Source organism: Mastomys coucha, unplaced genomic scaffold, assembly GCF_008632895.1.
Source record: "Mastomys coucha isolate ucsf_1 unplaced genomic scaffold, UCSF_Mcou_1 pScaffold16, whole genome shotgun sequence".
In the NCBI taxonomy this organism is placed as follows: Eukaryota; Metazoa; Chordata; class Mammalia; order Rodentia; family Muridae; genus Mastomys; species Mastomys coucha.
Window position 1 is genome coordinate 63,569,003 of NW_022196898.1, and position 13,979 is coordinate 63,582,981.

General features: G+C 39.9%; 1 protein-coding gene across 1 annotated transcript in view; it reads right to left on the bottom strand.

Annotated features, from left to right (window-relative positions):
• The window catches only part of Slc30a7 (solute carrier family 30 member 7), a 67,680-nt gene that overhangs the window by 31,677 nt on the left and 22,024 nt on the right, over nt 1-13,979 (bottom strand). The window contains exons 6-8 of the mRNA XM_031375250.1: nt 13,274-13,423; nt 7,434-7,484; nt 4,003-4,138 (exon numbers count right to left, since the gene is read on the bottom strand). Of these exons, the coding sequence (XP_031231110.1) occupies nt 4,003-4,138; nt 7,434-7,484; nt 13,274-13,423 (337 nt within the window). The remainder of the gene's footprint in view (nt 1-4,002; nt 4,139-7,433; nt 7,485-13,273; nt 13,424-13,979) is intronic.

Below are 13,979 nucleotides of genomic sequence, written 5' to 3' on the forward strand. Positions count from 1 at the left end.
GGGGGGGCGACTGCGGCTCTGCCCCCTCCCCTGACTGTCTCTCAATGCTCTCAGATCAGGTTTTCCTTCTCACGACCCTCCCCAGTGTCTGCTGTTAAGTGACCAATCATCCAAGAGAGAGCATTCGATGGGTTGCTTATTCCTTCCTGTTGAAAGCTTCCTTTGGAAGGCCTCGAGTGTGTTCACGGCTCTCCTGCCTTGCTGCACTGAGCTGTGCCTGTCCTATTATTTCCTTGTATACCCATTTGCTTTTCTGATTCCCTGGTAAGGGATCTGCTGTGTGATCAACTGTCCAGCCGAGTAGGTACCACACTGTTTGCTGAATGACTTTCAGATACATTGTAGTTATTCACTGTCTTAAAGAGGTAAGATTTTAATAGCTGCATCATACATTTCAGTAACTAATTGTATTATAATCAGGGTGCCTCCATTTCTCAATATGTAAAATATATAAAAACTAAAGATTTTTGGAAATTGAACAGTAGGACATAAGAATAAGAAGGAGTTGTACTTATGATGACTGACTGAGGCTGCCCAAAGCACTGTACTAGAAAGGGAACTGCTGCTAAGCCAGTTTCAGAAGGACAGAGTTATAGACTTATGGGACACTTCGAAGAAGAAGGAAGGAGTGGCATGGTGGCACTGCTGCCAGCTGACTGCTAGACTGTGACTTTACACAGCTCTGTGTTAGCTGAGTGATGATAGCAATCCTGTATCTACACACCTGTCGCCTACAGGGAGCCTCCATATGAGTCCAAAACAGCATCTCAGACCAGCAGTGAGCAGAACACAGCTGCTCATCCACAGTGCCTTCAAAGGGGAGGGGAAGCACCATTCTGGTTCTAGTCCTCTCTCAATGACAACTCCATCCATCCCGGGGAAGAGCTTTAGGCATTGCCATGGCTCCCGTTCACTAAGCCTGGACACACCCACCCATAGTCAGGAGCAAAAGTCATTAATTCTACCCCATTTTCTGGTTTTACTCCGGTCTCTCTATTGCTTGATTGGACCTAGCTACTATGGCCTCTCCCCGGGCCTCTATGAAATCTTACAGATGTTCTACTTGTTTATACTTGCAACCTAGGTTAAAAATCTTTCTCCTTTTCCTCTTTCTTTCTTTCCTACTTTCTTTCTATTATTTTACTCAATTAATTTATTTATTAGAGTTAGGATCTCACTATGTAGCACTGTGTAGCTTAACCAAGTTGACCTCAAACTCGCAGAGATCTGCTTGCCTCTGCCTCCCAAGTGCTGGGATTAAAGGTGCCACCATGCCTAGTTAAAAGCTATTTTCAAAAAAATCAAATCAGGAGGCTGGAAAGATGGCTTTGTGGTCAAGAGCACTAAACCAGGAGGCTGGGAAGATGGCTTTGTGGTCAAGAGCCCTTTGTGTGCTCAGTTCCCAGCATCCATCCGGTGACTCACACTATCTTAAAATTCCAGTTCCAGGAGATCCGACAAGCTCTTTATACCTCAAAAAGGCACCAGGCATATATGTAGGTAAAACATAGCACACAAACATACATGCAGGTAAAACACTCACATACATAAAATAAATTTTTAAAATACAAATCAGGGTAGGAGGATGCAAATGAGTGGCGGGTGCCTGCCAAGCACGCCCAGGCTTTGGCTTGGTCCCCAGCACCGCAAACAAAATATATAGACCAAGGGTCACTCTGCTGTGTTTTCCCACTGCACATGAAATTAAATCCAACCTCCAAGTCCTGTAATTTTCCCTGGTGTATTGCTTCAATATCATCCCAAACCACTCTTCTCTTTCTCTCTGTGCCTCGGCCACGCTGGCCCCCTTTAGGGCAGCTGGGTTTTTGTTGTTGTTGTTTTGTTTTTTAATAAACCAACTGGTCCCTAGGCTGGAAAGCTCTCAGTGACTAACAGTTAGGTCTGCAGACTTCCCTCTCAGTGGCCAGCATCAAGTCCTACCTTAGCTCTGCATTATATAAATAATCACACCAGAGGAAACATTAAGTTATTGACTTGATTATCTCTCCCCTATGGTAAGATAAAATCAAAATAATAGGGATCTCAGAGCCAATAAAAGAAGCTACATGTAGAAGATGGTATATAAAGAACTTTTTAAAAATATATTAGAGATCGTGGCAAGATAAGTTTGTTGTATGCATATGAATTTATCTATTATTTATTTTTTTGTTTGTATAATAAATGAGTAAGAAGATAACAAAGAAAAAATTCAAGTCATAAATAAAAAATATATAACTCTTTAGGGTGAAAAAGCCTAAATTCTCCCACCTCCAAGCTGAAGTGTGCCAACTCCTTTGCCAGGAGAAGCCTATGGTCACTTTACAACAGCAGGACACCGATTTGCCCCACAGAGCTACAGAGGCACACAAGCAGACTCTGTGCAGAGTGCTAAATGCTTTGGGAGGGGCTTTGGGAGAAGGTGCTACAGGGAAGGACTCCACACAGCCTGGGGGCAGATCAGGAAATTTTCCTTGCAGGGTGATGCTTCATAGGAAGGATGCAGAATTGGGGTACACACATGTTTATCTAGAGGGCTGAGGGAAAGGGCATATCATTAAATGCAGGAAGAACTGAGAGAGGAGACATGAACAGGAATGCAGAGGGCTCATAGCAGATTTAGGAAACTGAAGAGAAACAACTCACTGGAGAAGACAGAGATTGGAGGTGGGGCAGGAGAGAGAGAGGGAGGGAGGCGGAGGTTAAAGGAATTAAACAATATCAGGAAGTCTCATTAAGGAGTTTGAATTTTATTCTGGGAGAAAGAGTTAGAGAAGGGTAAGATAATTGCCATATATTACATTTTCCGCATCAAAGAAATCACTGCAGCATGACAAGAGGGGACAAAGAGGTCATCACACCAAACCACAACAGTAGGGGCCAGAGTTCTGGTGACAATGAGTGGAGACAGAGCAAAGGGACTACTAGGATCATACTCTTAAAGAACCATTAGGAGCAACTAGCACTATAATATACAATACAACAAAGTGCCACTGAGACACCCACAGCAAGACAGGTAGTCACACAAGTGAGCAAGTCTGTTAGGAGTTGGTCACATCCAAGCTAATTCAGGGGGGTGTGGTAAGGCCTCCAAATGAAGAGAAGGCATTCTGAGCTTTAGAAAGGCTTCCAAACACCACCTGGCTCCTTGTGTAAATAGTTAAAGAATAATCTGCATGTTTAAAGTATATATCTATTTTTAGGGCAGAAACTGAAAAACAACCACTTCTAACTTTAGCTCTGCAGTTCCATGGCAATCTATTCCATCAGTCCTAGTCAACGCTGAGTTATACTCTTACAGGCTTACTTCTCATCAGTGTTCATCTCACTACAAAAGCTTCTGCTGACAGCAGAGATACAGAGAAACAAGAATGTTGCAACTGAGACACATTATGCAAATTTTAAAATAATCAAATTCAGCAAGATAAAAGAATATAATTCTAGTTTTTAAAATAAAAATGAAGCCAACAATAAAGTGTGTTTTAGGACAAAGGATTGTAGGTGAAATAATATTAGCTATGCAATGCATTGCAGTAGGCGGTTGCTGCTGGTGGACGTCCCTACACACAATGTCTTCACAAAGCACTGGCTCCATAGTAGGTGAACAAACGAAAAGACCAATGAAATGGCAGAATTCAAGACGGGTATGGCAGGGGCAACACTGACACTAGGGTTTGACATTGTCAGATCTAGATATAAACTATAATGTCCTAGTAATGTATTATATTGCCAAGATTTTATTCTATAGATAAAGTATGTGCTTTCAGATCTGAATTATGATCAACAACTTAAATGTCAAAAATCAAAAAGAAATGTTGAAACTCCAGGTAAGATATAAATGGGAAATGCACGAAAATGTGAAGATGCACAGAGAACTTGGATAGGACTTGTTTTAAGGAGCACAGGGTACAGCACATGATGATCTGTACTGGAGGTCTCCATGCATTAGTGTGCTGTCACCTCCCTCTCACTTAGTGACAGACAGCAGCAGTCTGGACCACTTACCTTACAACTATAAGAATGGCTATAAGAATCGAACAGATAGGATCTGCTATCATCAACCCAAAATTTTGCATCATGATGGCAGAGGCAATTACACCAATACTCCCAAGTGTGTCTGCTAGAATGTGTAAAAATACACCTAGAGAGAAAGGAGAAGAGAGATTACAATAGTGAAGCGGAAATATTTCTTAGGACTATATCCAAAATTTCATACATATCAAGGAAAAAAAATCAGTCAGGAGGAGTACTGATTACTTAGTGACGGTGTAGCAGAATATTTATGAACTGACATAACTGTTTTCATACTGACCAGTTTAAACATCTAACTGGTAGATTATGCTCAATCTTAATAGAACAATTAAAGTGAAGGAGTAGAGAAAATTAGTTTTAAACGTTGTTTATGAACATTCACCCTTACTTTTTTTTTTTTTTTTTGGTTTTTCGAGACAGGGTTTCTCTGTATAGCCCTGGCTGTCCTGGAGCTCACTCTGTAGACCAGGCTGGCCTCGAACTCAGAAATCCACCTGCCTCTGCCTCCCAAGTGCTGGGATTAAAGGCGTGCGCCACCACGCCCGGCTTCACCCTTACTTTTAAAAAGGTTAAATAATTTGTTCTGGAAAGGAAAGGGCATCAGGTTAAAAAAAAAAAAAAAAAAAAAAAAAAAAAAAAAAAAAAAACAAAAAAAAAAAACCAGTTAAGAAAGCATTTTACTTTTGATTACATGTACACATAGAGCCCTCTGCTGGCGATTTGAAATATTGCTTAAGGACTAAAATTTCATATGAACCCCAACTCTACTTAACCTGACATTAATTATCCAAAACATTCCACTACTTAAATTTGTTATTATCCTCAAATTCACCAAGCAAAAAAGCAGTTGCCTGACTACAAGAAAGTCCGTGTTAAACCTTTGAAATTAAGTACTAAGTAGGACACAGGTTAACTGCTTAAGAACTCAACACTATTAAGATTAGTAAGTGATATTTGCCTGGAAAACCATAAAAATCTCAAGAAAGAAATTATATATGCAACTCTTTTTGAAACTACCTAAGACAGTAACTCATTCAACATGCAGATCTTTTTTTTTTTTTTTTTCTTTTTTGGTTTTTCAAGACAGGGTTTCTCTGTGCAGCCCTGGCTGTCCTGGAACTCACTCTGTAGACTAGGCTGGCCTCAAACTCAGAAATCCACCTGCCTCTGCCTCCAAAGTGCTGGGATTAAAGGCAATGTGCCACCACTGCCTGGCAACATGCAGATCTTTAATGAATAAAATTTAGCACCCAGCAAAACAGTCTATAAACACAGGTACCAATAAAAACAAAAACAAAGAAAAGCTATAAAGCATTGGTCTTCAGCACAACTGCTCTACATGGAACTGGTTAAGATGGCAGATATGTGACCAGCTTAGAAATTCATGTCACATTCCCTCAACAATACAAGGTAATTGTGTGCCAATTAAAACTGAAGGGAACTTTGCAGCAGCTTAAAATTTGAGCACTACTGAGTCACATAAAGTCTTAACTTTTGCTGAGGAAAGACACTTCACATGTCACTGTGTAATTTACAGCAGGCCGCAGCAGAGGGGACTCGGGCCTCACACCGCCTATTCCTTTTCGTTCTGTGCAGACCACTCTGCAGAATTTTTACATGTGTGTGTGGGTGTGTGTGTAAGTGTCTGTGCAGGCCACAGCACGTGTGCAGAGGGCACAGGACAGCTTGTGTGTGTTGGTTCACTCCTTCCGCCATGTGGAGCCTGAAGACTGAACTCGGGCTGTCAGGCTTGGCTGCATGTGCCCTTGTACAGGCACCTCACCAGCCCCAGAGCTGTTCTATAACAAGTGTTACTTGTTTGGGTAGATAAAAATGAAATGTATATAGCCACTGGTAAATACTTGTAAATAACTAGCTTCCCTATGGTACTTTTAATACAAAAGAATAAAATATATATGGGTATCAAAACCACTTTGGTTTCAAAAACTAAAAATGAAAAAGATGGCTATAAATGAATACAACTGAAAATCCCTACATTATAAACTCCTAAATGCAATAATACAGTTTTAAGCTTTTGTATTCTCCTATCAGTGTTTTGTTAGGAACAGAAATAAAAACAGTTCTGGAAAATGAGAAAAGGGGGGAAAATAATTTGTTCATTTTCCTGACTCTGGAAAGTCCCTGTCCACATGTAATCCTAACCAGAAAGTGGGTTTCATTAACATACATTGTTATTATTTTATAGTAACTATTCATGATAAAAATTCACTAGAGAAATATATAAAATATGTTTATAACTCACATAAAAGTGAAACCCTACAACACATGTAATACACCATTGGTCTAATACATCTAAAACTTGGTACACTATACTGAAGATGTGCAGACAGTTGAAAACTGCATTAGCTTGAGGGGCTCGTGTGTGAGCGTCTGTAGAGCTCTGGGGTAGGACAGCTTTTATATCAGGCAGCAACAGCTGCCCATCAGCTTCCTCCAGGCCCTCCTGAGACCAACAAACTCGTGTGTTTCAGAAATATGAACTCATTTTCATAATAGTTTCTACAAAACATAATAAAAGGCTACATCAAGCTTTTCTTCCTGCCATTTATGATTTTTTCATAACTAAACATAAATTATCAGAGCTAATGATAGCACTTGATATGGTGGCATCAATACTGTACAAGGCTCATTTTAAAAGCAATGCCATATATTTTGAAAATGGAAAACTTGTGACAGGAAGCCTAAGCCTTAGAAACACAAAGAGCAAGAACTCAACCTAGAAGCAGTAGAGAAAAAAAGCCACATGCCAGAGAGGCTGGATCTGAAGGCACTGAGAAAACTAGACCAAAGTTGGTTTAAAAAAGCCAGAAGCAGGGAGATGAGAATCTAAAAGCCTTGTCAATACATCTAGGGGAAACTGAAAAGGACTGGTTTGCAGCCCAGAGGAAAGTACCAGAGCCCACAGACAGACAGGTTTTCTCTAGCTGGTGTCACTTACGGAACACTAAGCTCCTGTTTAGGTATCAATAATTGATGCTTTCACAGATGATAAAGGTCTCACTGGATTTCACTCTTAGCTCTAAATTTTCCTACAATTTAAGAACATATTGAACGTTATTGAATAGTCCTAGGGAGGCAAACACACTACCTTGGAGTCACAATAGTCAGGCCTAGTACTTACCTTCAGCAGGGTTTTTCAATCTCTTGTATTTTTAAAATTAAATCTGAGAAAACAGCTAAGTGACAAAATATCACTAATATACCCAACACAAAGTGTGAGGGGTGCTTGTGTGTGTGAGTGTGTGTGCATGCGCGCATTTACTAGGAAGGATAACACTTACAATATTATTACCATATACTAGTTTTTTCTTAAAGAACTCCGGCAACTGAGAACCATGAAGCCAGCTTCATGAAATCAAGAAACCCACAACTGATTGTCATACCTTGTAAAATCTGTCTGCTGGGTCCTGCCGTTGCTTTGAAGGACGGGCCATCTGTAGAGAATTAGTTAAGTTATTTTAAAACATCTCTTCAATTCCTGATCTAAATGTTTGCAATTCAGTGTCCTTTTTGCTCAATTGTATGATGGAAGTATGAGCATACAGTCACATTATACTTACACAATTATTTTTTAAATTTAACCAAGTAATTAAATATAGGTGAATTTAGTGAGGGCAATTTTGAAATGTAACAAGGGTATAGAATATTCTATAAATTATTCTATTCGAAATAAAAATCACACGAAATTAAAAAATGTTGTGAAAAATCTACCAATATTGTACTAACAAAATACTTTCTAATACTTTCATAATTGGAAACCTCACAGACACTGAAATTACTATTTGGAGTTTGATGAGGTCCATGAATGGAAGCTGGGGCTGATAGCAGGTAGCTGTGGAACAGCAGCTCTCAGAGACTACCTGCCTGGGCCACTTTCTACAGAGAAGACAGCTACTATACTAAAATCCTGCCTTTTATCATGTGAACCACCTGAAGCATTTACTATCGCCCACAAGGGCAAAGGCAACGTTATTGTCTTGTGCCCTGGAGTCTCAAAGAAAGAAAGGCTGTATACCACAGACCTGTGAGTGAGCTGCAAAGGATTTTAACCGAGCTGTCAATAAGCATCCATGAAGGTACACTTGTTCACTGCTGGCGAAGAGGAAAGTGGGTGACGTATGCAACATAATAACATGTGCTGCCAAGCAACATACTAAAAAATTTAATTTTAGATCAGTCATGTGTTCAGTAGGTTAACGTGGGTGGGGGGAGTTCATTCTCTTAATAAAATTCCTTTTGGAGAACATAAATAAAATTTTCTTTATGATGAAAGAAACAGTACTACAACCTCTATGACTTAACTATGTCAGAGACTACTAACCAGTTTGCAATGAAACAAAAATCATAAGAGGTAAAAGATGAGCAGCATTTGTTTAAAAGGATCAACGGAGGCCAGACAAGCTCTTGGAGTGTGAGGACTCGCTGGCTGGAGGCTGACCCATGTGTGAGCACTGCAGCAGTGACCCACACTGGCAGGGTGCCAGGCAAATGCAACAAAGACAAAGAACAGGACACAGCACAGTGCTGTCGAGGCACGTATGGCTCCACCGCACCCAAAGACGCGGTTGTGATGGAAAGCCTGCTGACTGTCAAAAGGAGAGCCGGGATAGAATCCTAGCTTCTGAGAATTCACCAAGCTTCCGCATGGATGAAATATCTAGAACCGTCATTTTTGACATCAGAATCTTGAAAGGAATAGTCCACTGACAAAAACTAACTCCAATTAAAGTTAATTATAAAAGTCCTCTTGGTTGTAGGGTACCTGTGGCTAAGTGGCTAAGTGGCTGGCTGGCTGACTGTTCTCTAAACTTGTTTCTTTTGCCTCCTGAGTCTACAATGTAACTGTTTCCTTTGGGGATGCTGTGCTGTGCTAGAGAGCTGTGGATAAAGATGTACAAGACATCTTTAGTTGCACAGGAATGTCTACATGGGAACTGCAGAGGAGCCACTGGGCTCCTGCTTTCTGCATGACTGGTTTAAGGGCTTTCAAAACAATACAATCCCTCATAGTATTGCATTCCAGGAAGTACAAAGCTCAGAGAGATGCAGAAGGGTCAAGGGCAAAATAAAATCAAGGGACCTTTTCTTATATAACCCATTGTATGATCTAATAGTCAAATCCTAGCTGTCTTGCAATTATTCATTTGTTGTGTGTGTCTGCATACACGCGAGTGTGCACAGACTCACACACACAGAAGTGAGAAGACAATCTAAGGGATTGTTCTCTTTTTGTACCATGTGGGATCTGAGGATCGAACTCAGGTCATCAAACTTGACAGCAAGCATCCCTTAAATACTGAGCCATCTCACTGGTCCAAAATCCTAGCTTTTAAATTTATTTACTGTGATTTGTTTGTGCCTCAATTAATGAGGACAGGAGCTATATCTGCTTCAACAGACTATGAGAAAATTATAAAAGTTAACACATATAAAATTTTTAGAATGTGTTCAGTATATACTGAGCATTCAGGATAATTACTGTAATGCCATAAATATTAATTGAACTCCCACAAAATGAACCTGAGCAATTTTTAAAGTTTTTCTCAATCTTTCAAAATGTATATTTTTATTAAAGCCTAAACACAAAATGGCTTTTCAATCTTTAACCTCATAACCTGAGCACTTGGGAGGCTGGGAGGAGAACCACCATGACTTAGAGGCTAGCCCAGGCTATGTAGTGAGTTCTGAGCAGCCTGCACTCCAGAGTCAGACCCTGTCTTGAAAAATAAAACAGAAAAATAAATAAATAAATAAATAAATAAATAAACAAAAAAGACTTTAATTTAGAAATATATTTCAAGTAAAATACTGTCTTTTGACAGGTCATAACTAATAAAATTTGAGACAAAATTACTTTGACTTTTTCCTTAATGACTACAATAATTCTGGTTTAAAAGAAAACTCTGGCTGGGCGGTGGTGTTGCACGCCTTTAATCCCAGCACTTGGGAGGCAGAGGCAGGCGGATCTCTGAGTTCAAGGCCAGCCTGGTGTACAGAGTGAGTCCAGGACAGCCAGGGCTACACAGAGAAATCCTGTCTCGAAAAACCAAAAAAAAAAAAAAAAAAAAAAAAAAAAAAAAAAAAAAAAAAAAAAAAAAAAGAAACTCTAAATGTGAAGTATTAAGTTCACAGAGAAAAATAAACAAACATATTTATAGCATACAATTTACTGATTTATATATCATCTCTGTATGTGATATGTCTACACATTAGCATGGGAATTTATATGTATATGTGTGTGAGGCCTGAAGTCGGCATCATGACTTCCTCCATCTTTCCTTCTTGAGGCAAGGTTTATCATTGATCCTAAAGCCCATCTATCCAGCTAGAGCCCAGTGGTTCTCAACCTGTGAGTCATGACTTCTTAGGAGGTAGCATATCAGATGTGCTGCATATCAGATATTTACATTATGATTCATAAGAGTAGCAAAATTAGTTATGAAGTAACAATGAATAATTTTATGGTTGGGGGTCACGCACACTATGTATTAGAGGGTCACAGCATTAGGAAGGAAGGTCATGCATGAACCATTGAGCTAGACTGTATGCTAGCAAGCTTCAGGGATCCATCTGTGACTACTCATCCAGGGGTAGAGTTCCAGGAGAATACCACCACCTCCTGCCTCCCAGCTTGTGATGTGGGCACAGAGGACCAAACTCAGGTCTGTGTGCCTGTGCAGCAGACCCTTAACAGACTAAACCGCCTCTCCAGCCCAATGGTCACAGCTTATGGCTAGGATGCGGACACATAACCAGTTAGGTCTGTATACAAGCATACTCCATTAACAAGAAATTCTAGAAATGAGGTGAAATGGAGAAAATAAGGAAAATATGATGATGTGAGCTTTATAATTTTCTATGGGTCTGACGGGAGAGCATCAAATCTTCAAGTAGAGACCCCAACAGAATGGAGATGTCAGGACCATGAGACATCTGACAAGGACAGTAAGAGGTGTGAAGAGGACCTGGCCTGAGCCTAGGTGACAAGCTGTGTCCTGTGGATGAGAAAGCTGGAGAAGTGGGGGTACCTGAGCCCAGATCATAAGTCTCAGATGGCAGGCAACAGAGTGGAATGCCTTGGAATTAGAGTGTAGACTTGAGTCTCCTCCTCAAGTTATTTTTGGTCACTGTCTTTATTACAATAGAAAGCAATCTAGGACAAAGTTCAATAGAATCATATAGAAATTTCATCCTAAAAAATTATTTTAAGAAGACATTTGGAAGCCAATCAATAAGGAGGTAGAAATGGAATTGTATCAGCCTGGAGTTAATATGTCAATAGTTCCAGGCCAGCCAGGGCCACATTCTGAGATCCTGTCTCAAAAGGCCAAATCAAGTAAGTAAATTAATTGTTTAATTAATTAAAGTATTATGTGCCAGAAATCATATTCTTTGCTTCTATTGCAATAATACTTCAGAAATTATTTTATAAATTTGTGAGATAAGAAATTTTTCAAAATTATTTTAGTATAATGTATTTGAGCAAAAATGTTGAAAAATCAAGGTCTTTAGACCTGTCAGTGTAACTGTTTCAAAACACAGCATATTGGATTAAAAGAGGTCATACAAACTGACTGATAGATTACTACACCAAACTAGAAAGCGTCTGCACAGACAAGGAAAAAAACAACAAAAAGAAACAGTAATTTTAGGAGTGCAGAACATACCTAAAACCTGTATGTCTAAGTGTTAATATCTAAAATATATGGAGAACTCAAACAACACAAAGGAAAACTTTGTCAGACTGAAAAGTGCTCTGTGGGTATACAAAAAGATATTTAGTACCAGTACTAAGCAGGGAAATCAAATCAAAATTTCAAGATAATTTTTAAGAAGACTCATAGCTAGTAAATATTTTTTAAAAAGTACTGGCAAGCATGTGGGGGGAGGGGGATCCTTACACACTATTAGTAGGAATGCAGACTGGCTCAGTCACTGCAAGGGTTGTCTGCGGTCCCTCAGCAATGCGCGCAGCTATGGCATGAGCACCACATCAGCTCTGGGCACACTGAAACCAGACCCCAGCATCCAGGGGCACGTTCACTCATGGCAGCACAACGTTCCACGCTCAAGACATGGATGCAACCTAAATGTGCCCGATGGATGAATGGGGTCGTTCTTCCTTAGAGAAGGGAAAGCTGCCATTTAGGATGACATGGATAAATTTGGAAGACATGTGAAATGAGGAAAACAGAATGATGAAGACTAGATACTATTCATATGAGGAAGCTAACAGAGTCAAGCACATAGAAACAGAGAGGAGGTTGGCACTTGCCAGGCGCTGGAGGTTGGGGAAGTAATTGTCACAGGACACAGGTTCAGTTACACTACTTATATATAAGACCTAGAGAGCTGTACAACACTGCAGTAATTACAGCTAACACAACTGTACACTTCAGGTTGTCAGGAGGGTAGGTTTTATGCTGTGCTCTGATCTAAATGAATGGACATGTAATAAAGAGGTAGGAAGAAACACCTGTAGGGCAAATTAATCCCTGAGACCATGCAGAATCAATGAATGTGTAGAGCATTTTCTTTACCAATCATGTTTCAGTAAGAAATTTGGAACTTTGAGGACTGCAAATTGGGCCTTAGAATATCCAATCTTTAATGTTCTTCTTGTTGTTTTTATATGCAAAGCTTTAATATTCTATCAATATGCCCAGTACCCATAAACATCTAAGTGCATTATTTATTTAAGGTATACTCAGATTATGTTACCTAAGCAGTTGTATTAATCTATACTAGGAACTTGTGAATAAATGATCTGAAATGAAATATGTTGATAAATACTTTATAACTTAGTATCTACTACCATAACAGAAAGATCTCTGAAGGAATATGGAAGTATTAGGCCCTCAGCATAAGCAGTTATAATAAAACTTGGAAAACCTCTACTACTTTCATAATGTATACTACAAAAGGCCTTGACCTTGTCGGACTTAAAATAACTGTAATTTTCATTTGCTTAGCTTCAACTGTTTCTCTTTCACACAATCAGAAATCCTAGCATTTTCTTATTATACTCACTGAAAAAAGAAAAAAGTAAATCCATTCCTTACTTTCATGTTATAGTACAAAAAAGAAACTCACCGTGGAAACCAGCTAGACAGACTCCCTGGAGGCTGTGTATGTGTCCTTTCAGCAGACCACTCTACTTGGAAAGTTACCTCGTACACCTTGTTTGGAGACTAGCCCTCTGGAGGTGCTCCGCCGCACTTACCATGGGAATGCAAGTGCCCGTGTCCATGAGAATGGTCATGGTCATGGCTGTGTGCGGCTCCATGTTTGGCTTCGTGACTATGGCAATGATCTTCGTGGCCATTGCTGTGATCGACAGCACCATTAAAGAGGGAATGACTGTGGCCATGGCCTAGAAAAAACAGAATATTTGAATAGAAGATATGTAAAAATACATAACTGATTACAATGATACTAGTTAGAAGAATCGTGTCTCCAGACTTGATGCAACCAACACTTGCTTCTAATAAGTACTACCAATGCACTCAAACCATCCCGAGTTCCTACCACGGAGCACAGAAATAAACTCTGAAGGCCAGAAACGGCAAATTCAGCAGGATCTACAGGAGACCTGCATCCCTGACGACCTTCCAATAGGTCCCAAAGAGCTCAGCCAATCACCCCTCTAAGTCGCAAAGATACAGAAAAAAACGAGCAATAAAACAACCATGTCAGAGCTCTGGCAATCCGTCACAGCCAAAGAATGCAGGAAGGCCATCATCTGAAGCAGCTACTAGGCTTTGTTAAGGGAACACAGTCTTCCTCCCCAGTCCAGAAGCCAAACAACCCAAAGCCACCAAGCTGTAGCTAACAGCGAGGTCAGGTTGCTTTCAGCTTCAGCACACTGCTAAAGCACCAAGTTCTGCTTAGTCAGGATTTTGTTCAGTAGTGTAATTCACTGGTAGTCT